The following is a 26,400-nucleotide window of genomic DNA, read 5'->3' on the forward strand; positions in this document are numbered from 1 at the left end:
GCTGCTGTGGTCTGATACAGCTTCCCTCAAAGGACCAAAGTGAGTATGGGTCCTACAAAAACATCTACATTATAAAAGCCAAGTGATAACTGTGTGGGTGCATGTATGTGTACACACAAAATCACATAAAATCCGGAAAGAGCTGACTGTTGCAGTTTGGCATGCTTATGTATTTTTGGTCAAGGAACAGACTAGTGAAAACGGCAAGTTGATAGGACCAATATTTTAGGAGATATTAGTAATTTTGGAGTACAATAGCCTTACAATCACGTTGCTGTACTCATAACGGTTTGGCGGTGACTGCTGGACAAATGCAGTACAACATGCATGAATACATAACAGCGTAAAAACGACCACATCTAGAGCTAGTTATATTATAATGATCCACATATCCAATCCAACTTTATTTATAAAGCACTTTAAAACAACCACAGTGGACCAAAGTGCTGTACAGAAGACTAAAAGCACAATAAAATATTAATAAAAGTAATTGAGAAACAATAAAAACAAGTAAATAAACAAGTTAAAAATATAAAAACAGAAACAAAATGTCAACATTACAACAGTGTTAAAAAGCCAAAGAGAACAGATGAGTTTTAAGAAGAGATTTAAAACACATGACTCATACTTTATAATGCATGTTCTGTGTCCGATCAATCGATGTTGCAGTTTGTACGGATTTTCCTCAGCCTTCACAGGCCCAATCACCACCAAACTCACCAAATGAATAGAAACATTACCTGACTATCTACTAGGCACAATTTTATGTCTGTATTCAAATGTTGTGAGGTATGCTGGGCGATTTTAGCCTCTCTCTTCTTTGAATTCTTTATCCCTGCTGCCATACTCCATTTTCAGAAGTGGTTATGCGGCTGTTCACGAAATTTTTACTGCTAACAGACGACGCTACAATGTGAAGGCTGCAGTTCACTACAGCTGTATGAATTTAATCATGCCTGACAGGCCAAACAAATATATGCTTTTTCCTTCATGCATCACATGTTGGCTGAAATTATGACCTGCACAATGCATGATTAAATGGATAGTGATGGCAGACAAGTTCTACTTATCGTGCTATCGTACAATGGCACCACGGGTACAATACTGCTAGTAATATAAACTGAAGCTTAAGAGTGTATCATTCCCACAAAACATCAGGAACTCAGACTCAATACAAAACTTCAAATCACTGCTCAAAACTCACCTGTTCAAACTTGCATTTTCTTAAGCCTCTTTTTTTCTCTCTGTTCTTTTTGTTTTGTTTGTTTGTGGAGCGTCTTTGAGTGTCCAAAAAAGCACTATATAAGTGTGATGTATTTTTTTTTTTTTTTTTACCACCTCACCAGTTTCCATCCTCATTCTCTACTCTATTCTCTCCCTAACATTATCAAAATGTCCCTCTGTGTTTTTGTCTTCCCTCCTAGTGTGGATTTCCTCGTAACTAAAGGTCACAGCCTACTGGTGACTCTAAGAGATTCTGTCAAGTTTCTGATCTTACTTCATAAAGTGTGGGAGAAGCACCCGTACCACAGAGACTACCTGGGTTTCTACACCTTGGACAGCCACCTTATGACCCCTAACGTTCACGGTCTATTAGGTACAACACTCGATAAACTTAGACACACAGAGTTTCTAAACAGTAAACATGTTTTTTGAGCTGTAAATGTAGTTATTATATAATGTAATTATGATGAAACTCAACTTGTCATGTCCATTTCAAAACCTTACAAAGCAGAATTGAATATCTAACACAACTCTGACGTGAAATTTGTATAAAAAAAATTAATATTACTGCCTCTACTGGTTTTCATCTCACCTGCCCTTCAGTAAAATTCTACCAAAACCTCATTCATTTTCATAGAAAGAACTGAGCCCTTTTAATAATTCTATTCAGAATCACTGGACATACACAGGGATAGTGATTTTTCTTCGTAAAATCACTGCCTTGATCAATCAATTTGTCTTTTGGTTTGAATCTGAAATGATGTGTTAAAACACCACAGCGACACAACAACACAGGCTTCAGAATTGTCCCTTTTGTTGAAGAACTCTGGTAGGTTTAAGATACTTCAGGGCTAAAAAGGACTGAATGATGGCAGGAAAAAAATGGGTATTGATTTTTTGGCAAGGCTTTCCCACATGGTAAAACCAGTACAAAAGCTGAAACTAATCTGTCAGAGCCTCCGGAGTTCTGTGTAAGTGTGTTGTGATTCTGTGCCGTACGGATGTCCCTGAACGACTCTTGTCTCGCATCCACACCTGGACATTCAGACACTGATCACCACACTCACACAGCCTCTTCCTGACTTTATAGCAGGATTCAGAATTAGGCGACAGGTGTAGTTAGACGGAATGGAGGTAGTAAGATAATGAAGTTACACTTCATTATCTTCATTTTTTACATTTACAGTTGTATTTCATCAGCACAAACAATAAAAATAAATGAAAGATGAACAAATGCTGAAAAGGGATATTAAATACATTTTTAAGAGGTCTGTTAAAGTTGCTGATTAAGAGGCCAAAAGGTTTTGGGGATCCTAGCAGTTCTGTCAAAATCTCATGAAAATTATTGCAGGGGTTTTTGCACAGTCCTGCTAATGAAAAAACAAATAAATAAATAAATAAAAAAACAGGCCTTGATGAAGGTATGTACGGAATATCCCTTGACTTTTTTATTAACGACATTATGTTCTTAATTTTGTTGTAACAATGTGTATATATGTGTGTGTTGAATGCTTTGCTGGGGCAACTTTAAGATAAAGACTTTAAAGATTAAAAAAAAAAAGTACTGTATGTATATCTCAGCATGAGGTCTCAATTGTTTATAATTCAAAACAGCATGTTTAGTTTATATTAGTAGATGGATTAAACATCTATGGCTACGTTCAGACTGCAGGCAAATGTGGCCAAAATCCGATTTTTTTGCCCATATGTGACCTTTATCCAATCTATTAAAGACAGTATAAACAGCAAAAATCCAATTTTTTCTAATCCCACCCAGACCACTTTCACATGTGGTCCTGAATTTTTTTATTTAATTTTGCAATGCGACTTCAGTCTGAAAGGCCGGGTCACATTTATCCGACCTTTACGATGTTAAAATGCAACAAATGTCACAATTCTGCATCCCACGAGGAGGACCGGTGAGAAAAACATGCTTACTTCCATAAATGTGGTCACATATTACATCAGGACCTCTTTTGCGCATGCGGGTCACTTCAGGGTTGTATTCAGTTCATACTCAAAACTGATAGAAGTCGCATTTGTTGTGTAATATGAACAAGCACACAAAAAAATCGGATTTCACCAAAAGTCTGAATTGTGCATTAAGACCTGCTGTATGAACGTAGTCTAAGACCAGACCAGAGTGAATAGATATTAAATATCTGAAACAACTGGTTCTTTTAAAGATGTTTGTTCACTTACGATCATGTGTCATCCTCCAGGTCAGTTCTACCATGGAATTGAATATGAAGTCACAGATCTGCGTCCAGGAGAAGTCCCAGAGAAACCAGATGCCACCATGTATGTGAAAGGCCAGGAGCTCAATGTGACCAGGTAAGACTCAGTTCAACGTCTGCACAGAAACACATATTCTGCATGGAGACATTCATATGATGGTTTTTCCTGTTGATCCACAGAGGCTGGCAACGTGACTTCAGGAGAGACGAGAAGAATGGAGAAAACATTCCCTGCTGGTTCATTCACACTAACGGCACAGGCCTCATCGATGGAGATGCAACTGATTACATTGTGTCAGGCCTTTTCAAAACTGTGTAATTAAAGACAAAGGAAGATGCAGACAATAAGATATCATCAGACTCACACTGATAAAGTAAATCAGCTAAAATCTGTTTAGGAATTCTGTACAGACTCTGAATAGTCCAGTGTCATACAGTTCATGATGATAGGTGGGCTTATGTCATAACATTGTACGGACTGAACAATTAATGAAAACGTTATATAAATCACAATATGGTCAACTGCAATGTCCATACTGCAGGAACTGTCACTGTTAATAAATAAACTGTACAACCATAAAACACTGGGATTGAAACCCTTTGTTGCTCAAAATATAAGGGAACTCACATTCTTTGGACAAACACCAGCAAAATGTTTTTATGGAAAATTTTATTGAAAAAGTGACAGCTCCTACCAAGACTGTGCTTTATATCTGTCAAAATAATTAAAAATAAATATGTTTTTTGCATATGGGGTGTCAAATGTACGGCCCATGGGCCAAAACGAGCCCTCTAAAGGGTCCAATCTGGCCTGGGGAATAAATTTGTGAAATGCAAAAAAAAATTCACTGAGATATCAACAGTCAAGGGTGTCAAAATTGTTTTAGCTCAGGGGTCACATACAGTCCAATTTGATCTCAAATGGGTGAGACCAGTAAAATACTGTCATAATAACCTAGAAAAACACCAACTCCAAATTTTGTCTTTGTTTAAGTGTAAAAAAAAGTGAAATGACATGAAAATGTTTATATTTGCAAACTACTCACAAAAAAATTTTAATAACCTGAACAAGTATGAACAACCTGAAATGTCTTAAGAAAAGTAACTACATTTTTAATAATATCATACCAGTGAATAAATATTTTGTGTATTTGTAGATCCAGTGTGATCTGTAAGTTATAATGCACATGTGTAAATGATAAGCTGAGGCATAATATTGTTAAAATTCCACTTATTTTTCTGAAGACATTTCAGGTTGTTCATGTTTTTCACATTTTGTTTTGGTGCTCTTTGTAGATGTAAACATTTTCATAATGTAATTTAACTACTTTCACTCATACCTTTAGAGAAAAGTTTGGAGTTGATATTATTTATTGTTTTTTCTGCTAATATTTTACTGGTCTGGCCCACTGGAGATCATATTGGGCTGAATGTAGCCCCTGATATGGAATCCTAGTCAAAGTTTCATCTGTTTGACTATAAAAACAAGTAATATCGTAAAAACAGGAATACTACAGAACAATTCAGTGTTCATTTGTATTGTTCAACTACATGGAAAGCTTAAATGTGTGTCTGCAAATTGAGGGAGACATCTTAATGAGCCTTATGACTTCTATATCCTCCTGAGACCCCAGTAAGTAAACAGTTTTCACACTTTACATTAAATAATTGCCTTAATTTGAAACGGTATGATACTACAGTTTTTCCAGATAATTTTTTTTGGTTGAAATTTTTAAATAATGTCCTTTTCAGTGGACTTTTTTTTTCAGTAAAGCTGTGAAACTCTTGTCCACTGCATTGCTGGGTCTCAGGAGGATATTTCGAGTTGCGTTCACTGTCTCTTTATCTGCCTGGAGAGGTTGTTGATCATAATTATTTCCAAGCAGTGCAGCTCTCATTCATAGGGACCATTTAGAAACCCAGATAGCAAAATTATTATGGCTTAAATCTGGCCCAAAACTGGCATGACATTTTGGCAAAGTTCTGGGCGGATGTATGGACCCTAAATGGCCCAAAATAGGTAAGCCAAAATCAAACCAGAAGGAAGCCAAAATTCACCCAAAACTAACTGCAGACTTCCAAAATATAGCCATAATTGTCCCAGAAAAGCCCCAAATCCCCAAAATCCAGCCAAAAAGTGGCCAAAACTGATCCAAAGAGAGGTCAAAATAGGGCCAAAATTCACCCAAAACTAATTGTGGACTTCCAAAATATAGCCATAATTTCCGCAGAAGAGCCCCACAATCCAGCCAAAAAGTTCCTAAAACTGACCCAAATAGAGACTAAAGGCAGTTGATTCATTTATAATCCAGATGACACAAACTAAACAACCTGGACAGCAAAATCATTATGGCTTAAATCTGGCCCAAAACTGGCATGCCATTTTGGCAAAGTTCTGGGCGAATGTATGGGCCCTAAATGTCCCAAAATAGGCAAGCCAAAATCAAACCAGAAGGAAGCCAAAAGTCACCCAAAACTAATTGCGGACTTCCAAAATATAGCCATAATTGTCCCAGAAAAGCCCCAAATCCCCACAATCCAGCCAAAAAGTAGCCAAAACTGACCCAAAGAGAGGCCAAAATAGGGCCAAAATTCACCCAAAATTTGTGTTGATCATGCTTTAAAATGAAGTGGGGTTTTCTTCTGGGTAGAAATTCCCACTCTTTGCTCAGTGTTTTGGCTTTACAGAACAGTGGCGATTTCTCATAGACTGCAAGGGAAGCCCGGCTTCCCCTAAAATTACGAAAATTAAATGGTTAAATCTGTTCGGTTGTGTTGACATTTTATTGACTACAAATGTGTTAGAACACGTTCATCTCACAGATGAGTTCGTTCAGAATCAGCTTCAACACAAATCAATGGACGTGATGTTGTTCACTCCTCCTCCATTCCCGTGTCTCTGTTTTCTCATTCGATCTCTGCTCAGTGCATTTGTCCGTAGACTGCGGGCGTCTCTGGGCTTCAATGGGACTGAGTGGAACAGTTTTTTTATTGCCTCAAAACTGGACGGTAATTGGATAAATGATACAATGTTGTCCCGCCCCCAGACGCCGGGCATCTCTGGGGGTGAATGGAGCTGTGGGCGGAGCTCGGCTGGGTTGGACGCCAGAATCCCACGTGCTGATTGGAGGATCAGTTGAAAGGCTGAATCCCGTTTGATTGACAGCTGTTTTCAGATCTCCTCCTTCACTGACACAGTTCAGTTTAATACCGTTCCACATTCTGCTGTGAAATCGAGAGAAACCACTACGAAATTACTCGTTCATTTCTTGCACTGTAAATAAAACACACTCATTGGACTTCCTTGTTTCAATTTAACATAATTTCAGCGTTTTCTTGTTTCAGTTACATAATTTAATCATTTCTTGTTCGAGTTTAATATCATTTTGTAGATAGTTAAATCAATCAAACTGTCGGCTAGGTCGGAGTGAAAGGAGCATCTCTTGTTTAAAAAGGCTGAAGTCTTACACCCACAACACAATGGGCCAAGGCAATCTGAGCAGCCTATAGCTCTGCTGGATATTCAGAGGACACTGGTCCAGTCCCTGGAAAAGACGCCTACTGTGAACGATAAGGTCACTGACCCTTTTCTTAAAAAGGAACAGAGGGACGAAATTATGTTTAAATAACTTGACAATTTTTTTTTTTTTTTTTTTTGGATGTAAGCCGACAATGAGCTTCCCCTGTCTGAAAGACGAGCAGCCACCACTGTTACAGAAAAATACCAAAACACAACCAAAAAACATCCATATATGGAATAAGATGTTGCTGCTCTTTAGTCAATCTTCTGGCTTGCCATAAACACGCCATACCGTCCCTGTACTTGATCCTGCTCTTTGCCCAGTGTTTTGGTTAACCACACATATGCCATAACTCAGCCATATACTGCTGGTGCCTCCATATCTGTTATGGATAACCTTAATCATACCACAGTTAAGCCTAAAGGTTTTCATAATGCCAAAAGAAAGCCAAAAATGCTAAATGTATGACATAATACTGCCAAAATATTTGCTATCTGGGAACACAATGGAAAATCTTCTTTCCCAAATTACTGCTATTCCTAAAGGAAATGCCACCACTTACACGCACTACATGTTATTTAGTCTAATGAATGGTTTAGGCTCACTGCTTTCACTCTTGTTTGCATCCCAGCGTGTGAAAAACAAATAAAAAAAGTTCATGACAGGAGTTGTAATACCTGTATTCGTATAAGCCTGTGTCATTAAATACACCCAAAAGTACAAATGGAGCATTGAGGGGGGCAAGTCCAGACTGGATGAACATAATACCTATCTGTGAATTCTTCCACACCTTCATTATCATTTTACGCACGCCACTTTACGGGAAAAGGCGCATACTGCCCATCAGATACTCCCACGCTCCACGGTTGGAGCAGTGGCAGAATGTCCCTCCCTCTGAAGCCCCTAAAGTGGGCGGAGAGAGGCTCCTCAGGGAAGACTAGATCCCCACATGCTTCGAATACCTTTCACATTTGTTTTGGACCATACCAGGGGAACGGTGGAGGATGCATGCCATGTGGAGAGCTGCACTGCCGTGGGTTTGTGTGTGTCTGTGGCTCTCAGCTCAGGTCCACGGAGCTCTGCTGATCTCCCGGAGAGATGCTCTAACTCAGGTAACTCTAACATTTACACTGGAGTGTTTTTATGCAAACAAATTGATGGTTTTTTTCCCATGCATTTTCCGTTGAGTTGATGCGTCACCGTTGAACAGACTTTACAGTGTTTATTGAAGGTTTATTTATTGTTAAAAACAGTGAAATTAAGGTCAGAGTTAAGCCTTTCCCATGAGGAGCCCTCGGGCGCACAGGAAGTTCTGTTCAGTGCGTAAGGTCATGCATAACAAAAGCTGTTGAGTGGGTGTAGCTGGACAGAAAAACAGATTTAGATGAAAGGATGGCACGGAAGAAGGGATCATGTGGTTATTTCAGTTATATAGTGTACAAATACATGATAAATTTACTGGTTATGAAGATGTAAACTTATTGTCACACTTGATGTAAGTTTTATGATACTTTAACCCTTTCATACACAGTGGTCACTCTAGTGGACAGCTGTTCCCTTGTATATTCATGGGTTTTGTTGTTATAGTTGCATATCAGCCAACACAGTGGACGCTTATGCATCATCCCATACAGTGCAATTCATACTGTTACTGTAACTATGCTGTTCTTGATAAACCTGATCTGCAGTGACATGTTTTCGTGTAAATCAACATACAAAAGAGTTTTTGTTTTTGTTTTTGTTTTTTTTTGCATTTTCTCTCCATGAAGTGAATAATAGCTAGTATTAGAGTATCTTAAAATGTGGGAAATTATCTGATAAGCAGCATAAAAATGTCTTAATTGCATAGTTTTCCATATCACTTCCTGATATTAAGTTTTAAATACATGTTTCTTTGTTTAAAAAATCAAAAGCATGGTGTTAGGCTGAGTGGACATTTTTGGAACTCCTTAAAAAAAACAAAACAAAACAAAAAAAAAAAAAACAGGATCATATTGTTTTTTTCATGCCTAAAGATGAATAAAAACACTCAGGAAAGATATCTTGACTAAGGTTCTCATTATTCATGCATGAAAGGGTTAAAGTGAATGCACAGTTCTCCAGAAGAATCAGAAACCATGCTTTAACCCATAAAGACCCAAATATCCACCTTTAACTAAAACCATCTACTGATCTAAACTCTTTAATACCTGTTGATCCACTAATCCTATTAATCCATGTAAATAATTAGTGTAAAATGCAGTTTGTCATCTTTTCATGGTCATCAGTTATAACCCATTTGGACGTTCAGAGGCTCAATTACCGTGGAAACACCATCATAACATTGATTCACCAGTAAAACCCATGGAGTTGGATCAATGACAGTGGATGGAGATGCCAAGTTTATGTTCAGTTAATGATAAATTTTGCTGCAAGAGTCACTTTTTCTTCAGTTTTCTCTGTTTTTAATATAATAACCATCAACTTTAATCTGAGCTTCAATCAAGATCTATATGATTAGTAAATTAAATATAGGAAAATACCTGATATTTACTGAAAAAACACAAAACACAAAAGATATTATAATAAATGGTGATAAATCACTTAAGACAAGTTAAATATAGAAAGAAAATCAATTTGGGAAGTGACACAAAAGTAACACTGGGTCTTTATGGGTTAAAACAGCTGTGACTGCAGAGGCATGTGTTGTTTGTGGAACTGTCAAGCAGCAAACTGGATAAAACAATATTTTCCAATTAATGTTTAAAAAGTCATCCCCTCCAGATATTCTGGAACAATAGGAAAATCATGTTAAAACTATTAAAGTTGTTGCTATCTTGAACAAATGGTAAAGAGGAAGGCTTCATGGACCTCCAGGCATTAGTAGTGAAAAATAGTAATGAAAAATAGTAAAAGAGGTGCTCTTTGGTGAAAAGACTGTCAATGCACAAAAAATACAAAAACCAAGGCCCTCTCTTATAATTTTAAAATGCCTTTATTAATTATGACATGTCTCAATGGACCTTAGTTTGTGCAAAGTTGTTGCTATGTTCCATATTGTTGTTATTATCTGCTGGACACAGAACTGAAAAGTTTCATTTTCAAAGGAATTGATTTGGTAAAAAGTAAATGTTAAAATCTTGCAGCACCTGTTCTGAATTAGATGCGAACTACCATTTTTAGTGTCATTGAACATTGTTTTGCATGGTAAAGGGCAGACATATGATCTCCTATCCTTTCTGCTCCTCTTCCTCTTTCGCACCTACATCTGTTTAACCAACAGTTTCATTATAATTCAGACCACCTCTCCATCTGTTGCCTTTGCTGACTTTTCCCATCTTTACCAAACTCTGTTTAGACTTTCTGTAGCTGTTTCTTCATTAGATACAGAGCCTCTTCTTTAGAATTCATGCACATCTTTTTCTAATCTTGCATTTCTTTTGTCAGTTACCATAAAATAACTACCTTTGTTACTTTCCAGGAGGACAAAGGGGCGATGGGCACCAAGTCGATAAAGGTACTCATTTTGATCTACTCAAACAAATCTACAGTTCTGTAGATCATTCTTTGTGTGGATTGACTAACTGTCTGTCTCTGCATTTGTCTCTTCTTCTTCAACAGAAAAGAAGCACAAACGCTGCAAATGTAAGAACCTGATAACAATAATATTGACACTGACATCCAAAAAAACTATTAATTTGATTTGGCTTTTTCTATTAGCTGAATCCACAGGCAATGGCTTTGATAGCTTCTATCTCACAGTGGCAGCATTGTTAGTGTTTAACCAAATTCTGTCCACATTTTCCATAAACTCCATGACTTCCAGATGCTCACTGTTGTGCGCTCCCCTCCCTGGTGTCCACTGGCATGTAGTTGTTTTCTCTTTGCTTTACAAGAAACAGTAAACATACTGGAAGTGATTCATCCTCTTGCGTTATATTTCTTGCTACATTTGCCAGTGTGAGAAACCCAAAAGGCTCCATTAAGTTAAGAGAATGTTGAACTTCTTTTGTTTACGCCATTAACCCATAAAGACCAGTGCTACTTTTGTGGCAGTTCAAAAAAAAAAAAAAAAATTTTTTTCTCTATATTTAACTTTTGTTAAGTGATTTATCACCACCATTTAGGGTGACATGGTGCAGTGGCTAGCACTCATCCCTCACAGCAAGAAGGTCCTGGGTTCAATTCCAACACCAGTCGATGGGGGTGGGACTTTTCTGTGTGGAGTTTGCATGTTCTCCCTGTGTCTGTGTGGGTTCTCTCTGGGTACTCTGGCCTCCTCCCACCATCCAAAGACATGCACTGACAGGTTAATCTAAATTGCCCATAAGTGTGAGAGTGATTGTTTGTCTCTATATGTCAGCCCTGTGATGAACTGGCGAAGTGTCCAGGGTGTACCCCACCTTCGCCTATAAGTAGCGTAGATAGGCTTCAGTGACCCTAGTGAGGATAAAGTGGGTTCAGAAAATGAATGAATGATTTATCATCATTTATTATGACATTATCCTCTGTATTTTGGGTTGATTTTTAGTGAATATCAGGTATTTTCCTATATTTAACCTATAAAGACCCAAACATCCACTGGTGACCTAAATCATCTACTGATTTCAACTGTTTAATAACTGTTTATCCATTAATCCTATCAATACATGTAAATAATTGGTGCAAAATGCAGTTTGTCAACTTTTCATGGTCATCAGATATGACCCATTTGGACATTCAGACGCTCTGTAGTGAACGTGGAAACATTGTCATCTTATGCAGCATTGATTCACCAGTAAAACTAATGGAGTTGGATTAATGACAGTGGATGGAGACACTAGGTTTTACATTTTTTCTTCAGTTTTCTCTGTTTCTGATTTAATAACCCTCAAATTTACTCTGAGCTTTTCAGGACATCTACATGATCAGAAAATTAAATGTAGGAAAATTCCTGATTTTCACTGAAAAAACACAAAATAAAGAAGATAATATTACAATAAATGGTGATAAATTGCTTAAGAAAATTTAAATATAGAGAAAAATTCATTTGGGAACTGACACAAAAGTAGCACTGGGTCTTTATGGGTTAATTTACTGATTATGCTGATGTTCATAAAAACTTAGATTAAAGTTGAGGGTTATTGTATCAGAAACAGAGAAAACTGAAGAAAAAGTGACTTTTTTGGCAAAATATAACATTAACTGAACGTAAACTAAGTGTCTCCATCCACTGTCATTGATCCAACTCCATGGGTTTTACTGGTGAATCAATGATGTAGAAGATGGTGGGGTTTCCACGTTTGTTATGGAGCCTCTGAATGTCCAAATGGCTCATTTCTAATGACCATGAAAAGATGACAAACTGCATTTTACACCAATTATTTACATGTATTGATAGGATTAGTGGATCAACAGATATTATAACGCCATACAGCATATTACTCATCATGTCAAGGAATCATCAAAGGTGCTGTCATTTCTTTTGGTCACTGGTCCTGCTTGTTTACTGTAATTATCCTTCATTTAGTGCATATGTTTGAGTATAATTTATTAAACAAGTACATCACACCCTTTCAGGAGGTGGAGGTCTACAGTGTGACAGTGGGCTGCACTGTGATGTCTCGTTTCGCTCACACCGTCATGACCTCCAAGGCTCTTAACAAGGCCAACTTCTCCCAGGAAATCTTCTTTGAAGTGGAACTCCCTAAAACCGCCTTCATCACCAACTTCAGCATGTAAGTTCTGTGCTTTTGGGATTTAACATAATCCAGAAAGCAAAAAGGGCCTGGGCCACACCTCTTAATTCACAGCCTTGAATTATGCAAGTAGGGTAACATTACCACATCATAAAAGCTAATGTCAAAACATTAGAATGTGCAGAGAACCTTATTTTTCAAGTGTAATCTGTGTCTGTTATTTGTTAACTCACCTGTTCCTGCAGGGAAATTGAAGGTCAGATCTATATTGGAGAGGTGAAGGAGAAAGCAAAAGCCAAGAAGGAGTATGATAAGGCTGTTTCCAAAGGACAGACTGCTGGACTAGTCAAGTATGTTTAATTAAAAATATTCAGTAGTTCTGAAGATGAGTAAGAAGTGAATTAAAAAAAACACAAACATGCCATTTGTAACAGGGCCTCTGGAAGAACAATGGAGAAATTCTCAGTGTCTGTCAACATTGCAGCAAAAAGTAATGTAACTTTCACTCTGACCTACGAAGAGCTCCTTAAGAGGAAACTGGGACAGTATGAGATTCTGACCAGAGTAAAACCCAAACAGCTGGTCCAGGAGTTTAAGGTAAGATGTATGCTTCTTTTTCATGTTTCTTGATAATGATATTCTAGTCAGAAGAAGTGAAATAACAGCTTGATTCTTTAGTGTTTTGATTGTAAAGTGTGGGGAATTAGTGTTCACAGTATAAAGTGACAAAACCCAAAAGTTCTGGCTAAAGTGCAGAAGCAATTGAACAGTAGTTCCCAGCCTTTTTTGGCTTGTGACCTCATTTTAACATCACAAATTTCTGGTGACCCCAGACATTCAAAACAGAGACTTTTTTAGCGAAAATTAATTAGTTTTTGATCATGTAATATTTTGCTATACTATGTTGCAAAAAACATTAATTTTAGAGGACATTTAGTCTATATTATTATATGTTATTATATATTATTATGGACGGAGGCAGAAAGGCCAGGTGTAGATTATTGCACAAAGTGAGAATTTTATTTTCCTTGGTCAGGATATGTACAGTCAGTCCAGCTTGGATTTACAAGGCTGACAATTAATACTGAACAAACAATAACTCAAACTATGAATTATGAAAGAGCTGCAGAATCTGAAACCGACCACAATGAACATTTGAAAGATAAACAGTACCACAGTGCTTCAGTTTCAGCTTCAGAGTTTGTCGTGCCTTTAAGGATTGTGATTGTCTCTGTCAACTCACCATGTATTTTTTATTAGTAATTTTTAATTTTTTTTTATCAATTACTGGAAATTTCAGGTGACCCCATTTGAATTCCAGGGTCCCAACCCCCAGGTTGAAAAACACTGCATTAGAAGATCATGAAACTACACACACTGACATATTTATTGGCTTTGGTTGGTGTTACAAAGAATTGCAACAATAGACTGTACATAACTAGTGGACAGAGGAATCATGACATCACCCAGTAGTTTCTGAATGGCTGTTAGGAAGTCAGTAGTTTGCAATTTGGTCATCATCATGTAGGCTTATGGAGTCAGAAATGACCATATTTGGACAAAAGAGGTGTTGTGCTAATGCTAAGTGCTAGTTTAGTGACTCAGTAAAATGGTAAACTTCATCAGACATTCCAAAACATAATAATTTAGAGATGTGTTAGCGAAACCTATTAACCACAACTACAGTGGAGCTGTCTAACAAAAAATATGAGTTTTATTAAAAGTACCGAAACTCTCGGAAGTCTGCTGTAATACAGACATGTCAATCAACATCTTCTTTATGGCCTGAGTTCTGATTAACGGATGAGACTGGAATGAGTCCTGGAAAACATATTGTTTTAGTATTCTTAAAGAGAAGTTTGATGTAAATTAGAGCCACCCCCTAGTGGCTGTCAGTAGTATTACATCTTTAACATACGTCTTCATTGTCTTCAGTAATGTTTTAGATTTGTCAAGTTAAATTTGTCCGATAAATGCAGAGTAGAAAAAGGCTCAATACTTCAACTAGTGTAGTGATGTAAAAATTTTGACATGCGTCACACTGTCGCTGCATAGCGTCCCTTCATGATGATTCATTCTAACACCAGCCATTAGCGCGGTTATGTGGGCTAGCTAACAACCTAACAAACTTAAATAACCTATTAATACACAAATGTCTATCAAATTTGCACTCAGTTCAGTAATTGATGGAAGCTGGTACCAGACTGATTGGAAAATTCAGCTGCAGTAGTAGGATTCCATCCAGTAGAGGGCAGTTGCTGTGCATATTTATAACATATGCAGAATTCAGATACTTAGCTAATAAATGAATAAAATAAAATACTAATAAATCAACAACATTTCTAAATACCTACATACCTTAGCTTCCAGCTGTGATAAGAAGGTGTTGGTTACTGTCTGATGAAACCTAATATCACTGACGTTTATAAGTGCATTGTGTGTATTTGTGTATTTTTGTGTGTGTTTGGATACAGATTGTGGCAGATATCTATGAGCCACAGGGCATTGCTTTTGTTGAGGCCATAGCGACTTTCCTGTCCAATGACCTACTCCCTCTGGTGGAGAAAACAGTCACCGACACAAAGGTAAAAAAATCACCTGTCTGTATTAGAATTAAAGCATAGAAATGTGCACTTGTTATTAATATCTTTTTCTTTTTTCAGGCTCACATTTCTTTTTCACCAACACTGGAGCAGCAGAGGAGATGTCCAGAATGTGAAGGCACTGTGATTGATGGAGATTTTATCATTAAATATGATGTAAAACGAGGAGAAGACCTGGGAGAAATTCAGGTATGATGTCAACAAACGGTTTTACTTCCAGCCTAGTTTCTCTATCAGATTTAGACCTCAGTTAATTGTATAGTAGTGCTCCTGTTTCTGTTGGACAGTCACATAATGATCTTAATTATATGCTTTACATTCCTTTCAGATTGTCAATGGTTACTTTGTGCATTTCTTTGCTCCACCTGACCTTCCCAGGCTCCCAGTGAATGTGGTGTTTGTAATTGACAGGAGTGGATCAATGGGCGGAGCTAAGATGCTGCAGGTAATACTAAACATGGACATTTGTGTTTTGGAAGGTCATCTTCACTTCATGAACATTTATGTATGTGATGATATGAACTTTTACAGACTCGAGAAGCACTGAAGGCCATTTTGAATGATCTCCATGAGGAGGACCATTTTGCTCTCATCATTTTTGATAATGATGTTGCCACCTGGAAGAATCGTCTCACCAAAGCAACAAAGACAAATGTGGATAAAGCCAAAGCCTACGTCGCAGAGATAAAGGACAGAGGCTGTAAGAGGAAAACAAGTGGAAATGTTTAGACTTAGTGTCATTTTCAATGTTTTGTTATCATGTTACTCTACTACTATATATCCTGTATCAGTAAGACCAGGCAAGGAAAAAGGGTAAATAACAGAGGCTCTAAAGCAGGGGTTTCAAACATGTGGCCCGGGGGCCAAATCTGGCCCACCAAAGGGTTTAGTCTGGCCCGTGGGATGAATTTTTTCAAATGCAAAAATTACGCTAAGATATTAATAATTATTTTAGTTCAGGTCCCACATTGAGACCAGTTCAATCTCAAGTGGGTCAGACCAGTAAAATAAGATAAGATAAGATAAGACAAGGTAAGATAAGACTATCATATTAACCTATAAATACTGACAACTCCATCTTTTTCTCCTTGTAAATATAAACATTTCCATGTAATTTTACTGTATTTACACTAAAACAAACTATCATTTCACTAAAAATGTGAATAACTTGAACAAATATGAATCCACTGTGATTTGTTAGTTATAATGTACATGTGTAAATGATAAACTGTGGCAGAATATTGTTAAAACTGCACTTAATTTTCTTAAGAAATTTGAGATTGTTCATGTTCACATTGTTTTAAAGGATGGTTTGTAAATGTAAACATTTTCATAATGTAATGTTACTTTTTTCACTCTAAAACATAGAGGAAAGTTTGGAGTTGACATTATTTATATTATTATACTCGTCCGGCTCAGGATGGATGGATGGATGGATGGACTTTATTTATCCCAAAAAATTATATTTGGCTGATTGCAGCCCCTGAACTAAAATGAGTTTGATATCCCTGCCCTAAAGACAGTATAAAGACACTGAAAACAGGCAGGATAAACTTTGCATTCAGTTATCCCACTTCCATCTTCTTAATTTACTCATGGTGTTAGTTATATCCCTGGTTTGGGGTGAAGGGACGTAGCAGAGGAAAATGAGTAGAGTGTATTTGAGTGACATTTTGTTTCCAATCTGATAATCATAAACCACATAGGTATCGTCAGTAAACTAAAGCCAAAAACAACAGTCAAAACAATCCTAAATAGAATCAAAAACCACCTTTAGCCTAAAGATAAGATAAGATAAGATAAGATAGGATAAGATATGCCTTTATAAGTCCGACAAGGGGAAATTCCAAGTTTACAGCAGCAAAGTACAAAAGCACACAAGAGGAAAAGAAGCGCAAAATCAAGATAAACACAAATCAAGAAAGCTATATATACTATTTACAGCTGTGCACATGCTGATCATGCCACAGGTTTATTGCAGTGAGTGAAATTAAAACTTACAAACCTACAACTAAACTTCATGCCAGGATAAAAAATGGTAGCTCTCACCTATTAACATACACCATACACATACAAACAAGAATATCTAATATGAGAAGAAATAAACATCACGGTAAAAAAAACCCAAATATTTGCCATGTGTTACCCAACAAAAATACATGCCAGCAAAGGCAAATTACAAACAGAAGTGCATGCTGCCAGCAAATAAAGGCCATAAAGAGGCCTGTTCATGAAGCTCTTCTTGGCTGCAGCCAATATTAGCACAGGAAGGAAAACAGGAATCAAGAGGCATAGAAGAGAAGAACACCAAATATTCCACTTTTAAGGAGCAGCACAACCACTATTAAACATCATACATGAGTCACTGTGGAGAATCTAACAGTATCGTTGTCTTTTCAGCCACTAATATTCTTGAACCCGTACTGAGAGCAGTGAACATGCTGAAGAAAGACCAGGAGGCTACGAAGATTCCAGAGAGAAGTGTGGATATGATTATTTTACTGACTGATGGGATGCCAAACGCAGGTAAGTTATTCCAGATTTTAAAGGATTTATCTGTAGTACTGATATCTCAAACTCTCAACGTGCTCCGACAATGGATCATTTATATTATAGCTCTGTTAGCTTACTAAATTTTTATTTATTTTATTTTTATTTTTTCAGAAAACAGCCACAGTAAAAACAAGAATCACCTCTGTTTTCTGTACGGTTTGTCAACAGCAGCATAAAAGATCTGTATTGATTTGTTCACAGTTTAGTCTGAACCATGGATCAACAAATGTCAGAGATAATAACACCACATAATCACTTTATACCTTTGTAAGCCCCATAATCAAACTCAACTGTGTAGAAGAAAAGCTGTGATTACAACATCAAACTTCCTTCTTTTCATTTAGAACTGAGTGCAATGGTGAAAACATCAACAGGGTTTCTAGTTTTTATCACTTTCTTTGAGTCTGAAAGTTGTTTCTAGTGGTTCTCATCCCATCTTGTCCCTTTCTGACAATGTGGTCAAAGGCACCATGGCATTAGTTTTCCTCACCATGGGAGACTGGCAGAGTGACTCACTACTCCCTCTAGTGGTCACATAAATCCCCCAGCCTGTTAGTGTAAATGTATTCAGGTCGTATCTCTATAGTCTCATACATTTGCATCTTTGGTATATGTTCAAAGCTTTTTATTGTCAACACTCTAATGATACTATTAGGTCTCTTTTTTTTTTTTTTTTTTTTTTTTTGAGAGCAGAAATACTACATATAGCCCCTGTTATATTCTTAAAGGTATCCTGTAACTGGATTGAGACTGTGAGTTGAAGTAGATGTTCATCCAATGACAGATGAATGAATGAATGAATGAATTTTTATCATTGTGTCCTGCATGAGAATATACCCAACCCTTATATGGACTTATAAGACACCAAAAATGTAAACCAAAGACCAAATCTCAGACAACAGGCACAATAGATATAAACAAGACAATGTACTGACCTATTTAAACAAACACATCTGCCGCTTTTTCCAGGCTTTACAAACAAATAATGCTAATTTATATACATTTGAATTAAACAACCATTTCACCTTGTCATCATCAGTGCTCCAGAACATATCAGGGTTTCGGATAAACATCTCATTGAACAAAGAGGCTCTCAGTTCCTCATAATGGACAATACAAAAGATAATGTGATTCATTTTCCACTTCCCCCAAATCACAGAGTCCACAAAGTCTGTTTTCTTCTGGGATTTGGGTAAATGTCCTTGTTTCTATCATAAAATGTTGTGCATGTTATAAAAATCCATGTGTTTGACAAGAAAGTTCTGAGTTGGATGTATTAGGAATGAAAATTTGGTTGCCAGTAAAAAGTTTTTAACAGAATCCTTTTCCAATTTGTAACTGCTAAAATTTGATTTATCTTATATACTGTGTGTCTAAATACATGCAAAAGACAATGGCACATTAAACGACATGTCTTTGTCAAACTTGCCATTTTCATTATGTAGTTGCTGCATCGGATGTTGTTGTTCTTTGACTTCGGACTAATCCTCAGTACCTTTTGTGCGCCAGATTACTGCTTGGTTATAATACAAGTGTGCTTTCCTGCATGTAGGGGTGACAGACCCCGAGGGAATCCAGGAAGGAGTAAGTTCTGCGATTGCTGGGACCATGTCTCTGTTCTGTCTTGGGTTTGGAAATGATGTCCAGTACTCCTTTCTGGATGTGTTGGCCAGACAGAACAAGGGACTGGCCCGCAGAATCTTTGTGGCTTCCGATGCAGCTGTTCAGCTCCAGGTATGCTGAACAACAGAGTTTACCATTTCACAACAAACTGGAATGTTTAGGAGTAGTTGTTTGGCATCTACGGCAGTCACTAACTGATTGTACTCGATGTGTTTCTTTTGCAGGGTTTCTATGAAGAAGTGTCCAGACCTTTGCTGCTGAATGTGGACCTGCAGTATTCTGACACAAGTGTGGACTCTTTGACTAAAAACCACTTCAACCACTTGTTTGAGGGATCAGAGATTATTGTGGCTGGGAGACTGAGTGACAACGATGTGGACAACCTCCAGGTCAAAGTGTTGGGTCAGGGGGTAAGAGATGGACTCCATGCCCTGCTGATATCACCTTCAACAATTATACATATACATATCTCCTATATCATTATTTTTTAATTTCTTCCAGCCAAATATGGATTTCCAGATGATGGACCAGGCCAGCGGGGTGAACTGGGACGTTGTCTACCCGGAGGAGGAGTACATCTTTGGGGACTTCACGGAGCGTCTGTGGGCCTACCTCACCATCCAACAGCTACTGGAGAAGAGGTTTGTTCAGCCAAAATCATTTGAATTTGATCTTTCATGTACAGAAAAGTTAGTGAGAATTGGTAGCTGGTATTCTACAATAAAAATATAAAACCAAACAACATGAAAATACATCTATTTATTATAAATTATGTTGCATGTCTGAATTATGCTACACTTCCACCTCGTCCCTACTCTGATTTTACATTTTCAAAATTCAAGATTCACTTTTTTGTCATTCAAACACAATACCACCATGGATACAGTGCAGAACAAAATTATGTGTCATTGACATATTTGCATAGACACAAGAAATATAAAAACACCTTAGCAGCCAAAAATATGTGGGAATGACTTACAGAACAATATATGAGACAATAAAGCATAAAAGGGCAATAGATTAAAACCACAATATAAATATAACAAGTAATAAATAGAGAAATGTTAAAATAATTGCACATAAAACCATAATTGCACTAAAAAAAAAACATAATTGCACTAAAAAACCATAATTGCACTAAATTTTTTTAAAATAAAATTTTGCACAAATTGCTGAACTTCCCATTATAAACATAGTATTTTTCATTGTATCTCATTTTGTCTTTATTTTTCTTGTTGCAGTGAAATTGGTACTCAACAGGAGCAAGACAATGCCACACAAAAAGCTCTTGACATGTCTCTCCGGTACAGTTTTGTCACACCTCTCACCTCAATGGTCATTACAAAGCCTGAAACTGAGCCTGGAAAAAACAGCCCTCTTATCGCTGATAAACTGACTGAAGGTGAGGGAAATTCAGGTTCAGTTTGTCTGAAGCATATGGCAGAATACAGCTGGTGTAAGTCGGACACCGTGAAATTTCAGTATTAACTCTGTATTGACAATTTTTCCATTGTTTGTCACTGAATTGCAGACCAGAGGCAAAAAGCTGAGAGAGCTAACCCAAGAAGCAGTACACGTTCATTTTCTGCCCCTAAGGCCCATGCTGCCAGGTCCCGAAGTCAGTCAGATGGTAAGCTTTTCATCAATCTAGTTCAGCAATTGCATATTTATCATTCATACAAAAAGGGGATTCTGCAAAAACATATTTCCTTGAACTTTTTTCCCCTCTAAACAAACACGTATATTGCATGCATAGTAATATCAGTAACAAGGTTTTAGAACTTTTTCATTGTTAATTACCTCCGCCAAGGAGGTTATGTTTTTGTCGGCGTTGGTTTGTCTGTTTGTCTGTCTGTTTGTGTGCAAGATAACTCAAAAAGTTATGGACGGATTTGGATGAAAATTTCAGGAAACGCTGATACTGGCACAAGGAACAAATGATTAAATTTTGGTGGTTATCGGGGGTGGGGGGGGCCACTGATCTGCCTTGGCGGAGGTCTGTGCTCTACGAGTGCTTTTCTAGAAAAGATAGCGCAGACCTCCATCAAGGCAGATCAGTGGCCCCCCCCACCCCCAATAACCAACAAAATTTAAGCATTTGTTCCTTGTGCCAGTATCAACATTTCCTGAAATTTTCATCCAAATCCGGGACACTGATCTGCCTTGGCGGAGGTCTGCACTCTCCGAGTGCTTCTAGTTTGATATACTATGATTTTTCTCCAGTGGATGGAGATCCTCATTTCCTCATAGAGCTGCCAGACAGAGACGATGCTCTGTGTTTCAACATCAACGACAAACCAGGAACCATTCTCAACCTAGTGAAAGACCCAAAATCAGGTAAGTTTGACATCTCAGTTATTACACAAGAGTTATCAGTCAGTCAGTCAGTCAATCAGTCAATCAATCAATCAATCAGTCAATCAATCGGTTGAAACCAGACTCTCAAGCCAGTTTACAGAAACCCAACAGAATCTTCCAGGAGCAAACACTTGTGACTGTTGACAGTGGAAGGAAAAACTTCCTTTTAACAGGAAGAAACCTGGAGCAGACCTTGACTCCAGGAGGATGGTCATCTGCCTTGACCAGTTGGGGTAAAACAGAGAGGGTAAAGGAGGAGAAAAAGAGTGAGAGAGAGGCTGGGGGGGGGGGGGGGGGGGTAAGTAGGGGGAGACACATGGAGGCAACTGATGCGCAGCAAACTGAACCAAAACTGTCAAAAAGTAGATCAACTGGTGCTTGTATAATTACCAATAACCAGAACAAATGTCTATAACTGTTAATACTAAATACAAGTATTAACAGTGGATATACTACTACTACTACTACAACAGTTAGTACAAATAATAGAAATGTCTACCATCTATGGAACTATATAATAAACACTATCACAACTTTATTGATAAGTGAGTGATGACGATGAAGGCAGGAGAGGCAGGACCAAAGAGTAAACTAGAGTAAAAATGGAAGGATCAAGTCTAATTTGTCATTACTCGCAGGCTTTGTGGTGAATGGTGAAATTATTGGCAAGAAGAAGGTTGTTGATGATGGTAAAGTGAACACATACTTTGGCCGTTTTGGCATCATCCACTGGACCCTGGGGGTGAGGCTGGAGGTGAGCACACAGGACATCTCAGTGTTCCAGGACAGTGATCAGTTTCGGCTGCTGTGGTCCGATACTGCCTCCCTCAAAGGACCCAAGTGAGTAATGTTGCACTTTAGATAAAATAACTGAATAACAGATGCTTTAAACCAAGGGTGTCAAACTCTTTTTAGTTCAGGGGCCACATTCAGCCTAATATGCTCTCAAACGGGTCGGACCAGTAAAATAATAACATAATAATTTATAAATAATGTCAACTCTAAAATTTTCTTTATGTTTTGGAGTGAAAAATGAATAAAGAGAATTACATCATGAAAATGTTTACACCTACAAACTATCCAAAGGAATGGGATAACATGAACCTGAAATTTAATAATAATAATGGATTACATTTCTACAGCATTTTTTAAGGCACCCAAAGCGCTTTATATTATTGATCCATTATTCATTCACTCACACAGTCACACTGTGGTGGTGGTAAACTATGTTTGTAGCCACAGCTGCCCTGGGGCAGGCTGATGGAAGTGTGGCTGCCAATTAACACCAAATGGCCCCTCCGACCACCACCGAACATTCATAGGCATTCATACACCAGTTTGAGTGCCACTGAAAAAATAAGTTCCATTTGAACAATATTATGCCTCAGTTTATCATTTACACACATGCATTAGAACTTACAGATTACAGTGCATCTACAAATGCATAAAACATTTAGTAACAGGCAGAGTATTGTTAAAATGGCACTAAGTTCTCTTAAGATATCTCAATTTGTTCATATTTGTTCAGGTTTTTCACATTTTTTGTGAATATTAGTTTGCAAATGTAAATATTTTCATGTAATTTTACTTTTTGCCACTAAAACAATGAAAAAAAGTTGGAGATGTTGTTATTTATAGGTTTTTAGGAAAGTATTTTACTAGTTTGACCCACATGAGATCTAATTGGCCAGTATGTGGCTCCTGAACTATAATGATTTTGTCACCCTTGACTGTTAATTTCTTCAGTGTAACATTTGCATTTCACAAATTCATCTCATATGCTGGATTGGACCCTTTGGTGTTTCAGCTTTGGCCCCCAGGCCGTATGTTTGACACCCCTGCTTTAAACTCTAATATAAAAGGTTTATGAAGATGTACATGGTTTTATAAAAAAAAAACTACTTTATTTTATCCAGTTTGATCAGTGTGTTTTAGCTTGTTGCCTGCATCAAATTTGTTCTTACATGAGTGACGGCAACTGCATGAAACTAAACAAAAGTTAAGAACAGTTACATCTTCACTGTGTACATCCAACTGTCTGTCCTCCAGTTTACACCTGAAGTTGGCAAAGAACTGCAGCCTGACGGTGACGCTGAAACACTCTGTCAAATTTATGATCATTAAACACACAAAAGTATGGAAGAGACGCCACGACCAGCAAGACTACCTGGGTTTCTACACCCTGGACAGCCACCACATGTCCTCATCAGTTCACGGCCTGCTCGGTAAGAAGGGACATAAGGGTAGCGCTGTTGTTTTAGTCATTTTGTCTGTTGAGTTCGAATGAATTAAATATAGAATATGAGCTGTTTTCCTCCAGGTCAGTTCTACCATGGGGTTAACTTTGAGGTAACAGATGTGCATCAGGCTGAAACTCAGGATGAACATCACGCTGTTATGTATGTGAAGGGACAAACCCTCAATGTGACCAGGTGCTTGTGACACAAACATTTTTACTACTCCCAGTTAAAGCGCATGTATGATTTAATAACATTTCTTTTCACATATACTCACCTCAACCTTGCTTTTTTTTGTACAGACACTGGCAGAGAGACTTCAGCCAGGATCTGAAGGATGGGAAAAACATTTCCTGCTGGTTTGTTAATGATAACGGAGCAGGCCTTGTCGATGGAGCAGTCACTGACTACATAATGTCAGACCTTTTTGAAACAGTTTGAATGTTCTGAATTATTTCACCACTTGGATACAAGTTTATTCATATTATAGAGCACTTTTACACACACATGCACAACCACATTTTTTAGATTAGACAGGAAAAATAACAGCTGTTTTTGTTTTGTTACAGCAGGTTTAAGGGTTTGAAGACAGCATCTTTTTTTCACTTATTTCTATACTTCTATACTTAAGGCAAGGGAAGTTTGTATAGCACATTTCATGTACAGGACAATTCAAAGTGCTTTACACAAAACATAAAAGCATCACAGGAGAGGCATAAAAACACATTTAAGATGAGAGAAAGTTAAAATATAAAAACATAAAAATAAACATTAAAATCATGAGCAATAAAATGTGATTTTAAGGTTCATTTAAAAGACATTATTTAATTGTTTAAGGGAAAGCTGCAGTAAACAATAATGTTTTCAGGCCTGATTTAAATGAGCTGACAGTTGGAGCAGACCTCAGGTGTTCAGGAAGTTTGTTCCGCAGGTGAAGAGCAGAAGAACTGAATGAATTTTTTGTTTAGACCTGTGAAGACACTATTACAATAATCTAACCTACTGAAAATTAATGCATGAACAAGTTTTTCTGTGTCTTGTTTGGACAGAAAACCTTTGATTCTAGCGACGTTCTTAATTCATTGTATGACTGGGAAAATGCACTATGTGTAATGCACAAAAACAGTGGGAAGCTTAATGTGTGAAGCTTTAAAAACTGAATTCTGATATAAGCTAAAATGTTTTAAATAGTCATGTTATATTTGCCACTTAATTAGAATAATATGGGTCTGTATTTGTTACCCCGCCCCCGAAGGGAAGGCAAGGGGTATTGTTTTTGGTTTGGTTTGTTTCTTTGTTTGTTAACACTCTAGCAGTAAAACTGTTGGTGGAATTCATACCGTATTGGGTTTTATAGATTGCCAGGGACCCAGAATAGATCTGATTACATTTTGGGAAAAGTAGGTCAAAGTTCCAATTTTTTTATGAATTTTTAAAATCTTTTTTTTTTCCCCTTTTACATATAATGGGTGAACTTTAAAAATATCTGTAGCAGAAAAAAATATTGGTTGAATTCATACCAAATTGGTTTTATAGATTTCCAGTGACCCAGAATAGATCTCATTACATTTTGGGAAGAGTAGGTCAAAGTAAAAAAAATTTATGAATTTTTAAAATATTTTTTTTTCTCCATTTACTTATAACAGGCGAAATTTCAAATGTCTATAAAAACATCCATTTTGTTTCAGTTTACTTCAAACTTGGCACATATATAGAGGCAATTGATATGCTGACATCAGCACATGCATAGACATGATGACATCAGCTGGATCGATGCCAAAATGAGCTACAGTATGTGCAAAGGGTGGGGTTTATTGTGTTTGGCACCACTTATTGTACTTTGCAATCAGGAATTATACTGAATGTACCTGAGGTGATTTGGAATGTAAAAGATTTAACTGTACATTTGCCCAGATTTAAAGTATGTTTGCCTTTTAAGTTTAGAAATGAGTTCATTTATTGTACTAAAATAGTAGAATTGTACAATTTTGGTCATTATAGTCCATTTAATATTGTATAATGTATTCTTTTGTCTACAGCTGGAAAAAAAGGCCAAAAACATTGTTGACTGGCTGGTTTTTGGCCAGAAGGAAAGTTGAAGAAATAGAGTTGATCATTCGTGATGTTAAAACTATTTAAACCACTTTAAATCACAACACAAATCACAACAGAAAACAAATCCTAAAAACCGGAGAAAAATGTTTATGTTGATGGCAGAAATCATGTATTGCATTTATCATAGTTTTACTGTACATTTGTCAGTGTCTGATGTAAAGTTTGGACTTTGGTTGTTCCACTCTAATGTAACAAGATAACAGAGCAGATTTGGTCTGATTTGGCCATAGTTTTTGGTAGAATCGATAAGAAATAAACACTACTTTTTACCG

General features: G+C 37.2%; 2 protein-coding genes across 2 annotated transcripts in view; both read left to right on the top strand.

Moving 5' to 3' along the window:
• LOC115420219 (inter-alpha-trypsin inhibitor heavy chain H3) overlaps positions 1 to 4,043 on the top strand; it is a 16,225-nt gene extending 12,182 nt beyond the window's left edge. The window contains exons 19-22 of the mRNA XM_030135488.1: positions 1 to 39; positions 1,425 to 1,597; positions 3,447 to 3,558; positions 3,642 to 4,043. The exon at positions 1 to 39 is cut by the window's left edge and continues 163 nt beyond it. Coding sequence (XP_029991348.1) covers positions 1 to 39; positions 1,425 to 1,597; positions 3,447 to 3,558; positions 3,642 to 3,780 — 463 coding nt within the window. The 3' untranslated portion in view covers positions 3,781 to 4,043. The remainder of the gene's footprint in view (positions 40 to 1,424; positions 1,598 to 3,446; positions 3,559 to 3,641) is intronic.
• A 3,896-nt stretch (positions 4,044 to 7,939) lies between these two features.
• LOC115419017 (inter-alpha-trypsin inhibitor heavy chain H3-like) lies at positions 7,940 to 24,780 on the top strand. Its single transcript, XM_030133616.1, has 21 exons — positions 7,940 to 8,094; positions 10,443 to 10,478; positions 10,583 to 10,606; positions 12,521 to 12,678; positions 12,885 to 12,989; positions 13,074 to 13,236; positions 15,114 to 15,224; positions 15,303 to 15,431; positions 15,571 to 15,687; positions 15,774 to 15,942; positions 17,643 to 17,768; positions 19,348 to 19,529; positions 19,643 to 19,828; positions 19,920 to 20,059; positions 20,660 to 20,820; positions 20,950 to 21,048; positions 21,642 to 21,755; positions 22,415 to 22,616; positions 23,826 to 24,001; positions 24,097 to 24,208; positions 24,316 to 24,780. The coding sequence occupies exons 1-21, from the start codon at positions 7,987 to 7,989 to the stop codon at positions 24,452 to 24,454; spliced, it is 2,757 nt and encodes a 918-aa protein (XP_029989476.1). The 5' UTR covers positions 7,940 to 7,986; the 3' UTR covers positions 24,455 to 24,780.
• The last annotated feature ends 1,620 nt before the right edge of the window (positions 24,781 to 26,400 follow it).

Source organism: Sphaeramia orbicularis, chromosome 5 (assembly GCF_902148855.1).
Source record: "Sphaeramia orbicularis chromosome 5, fSphaOr1.1, whole genome shotgun sequence".
Classification (NCBI taxonomy): Eukaryota; Metazoa; Chordata; class Actinopteri; order Kurtiformes; family Apogonidae; genus Sphaeramia; species Sphaeramia orbicularis.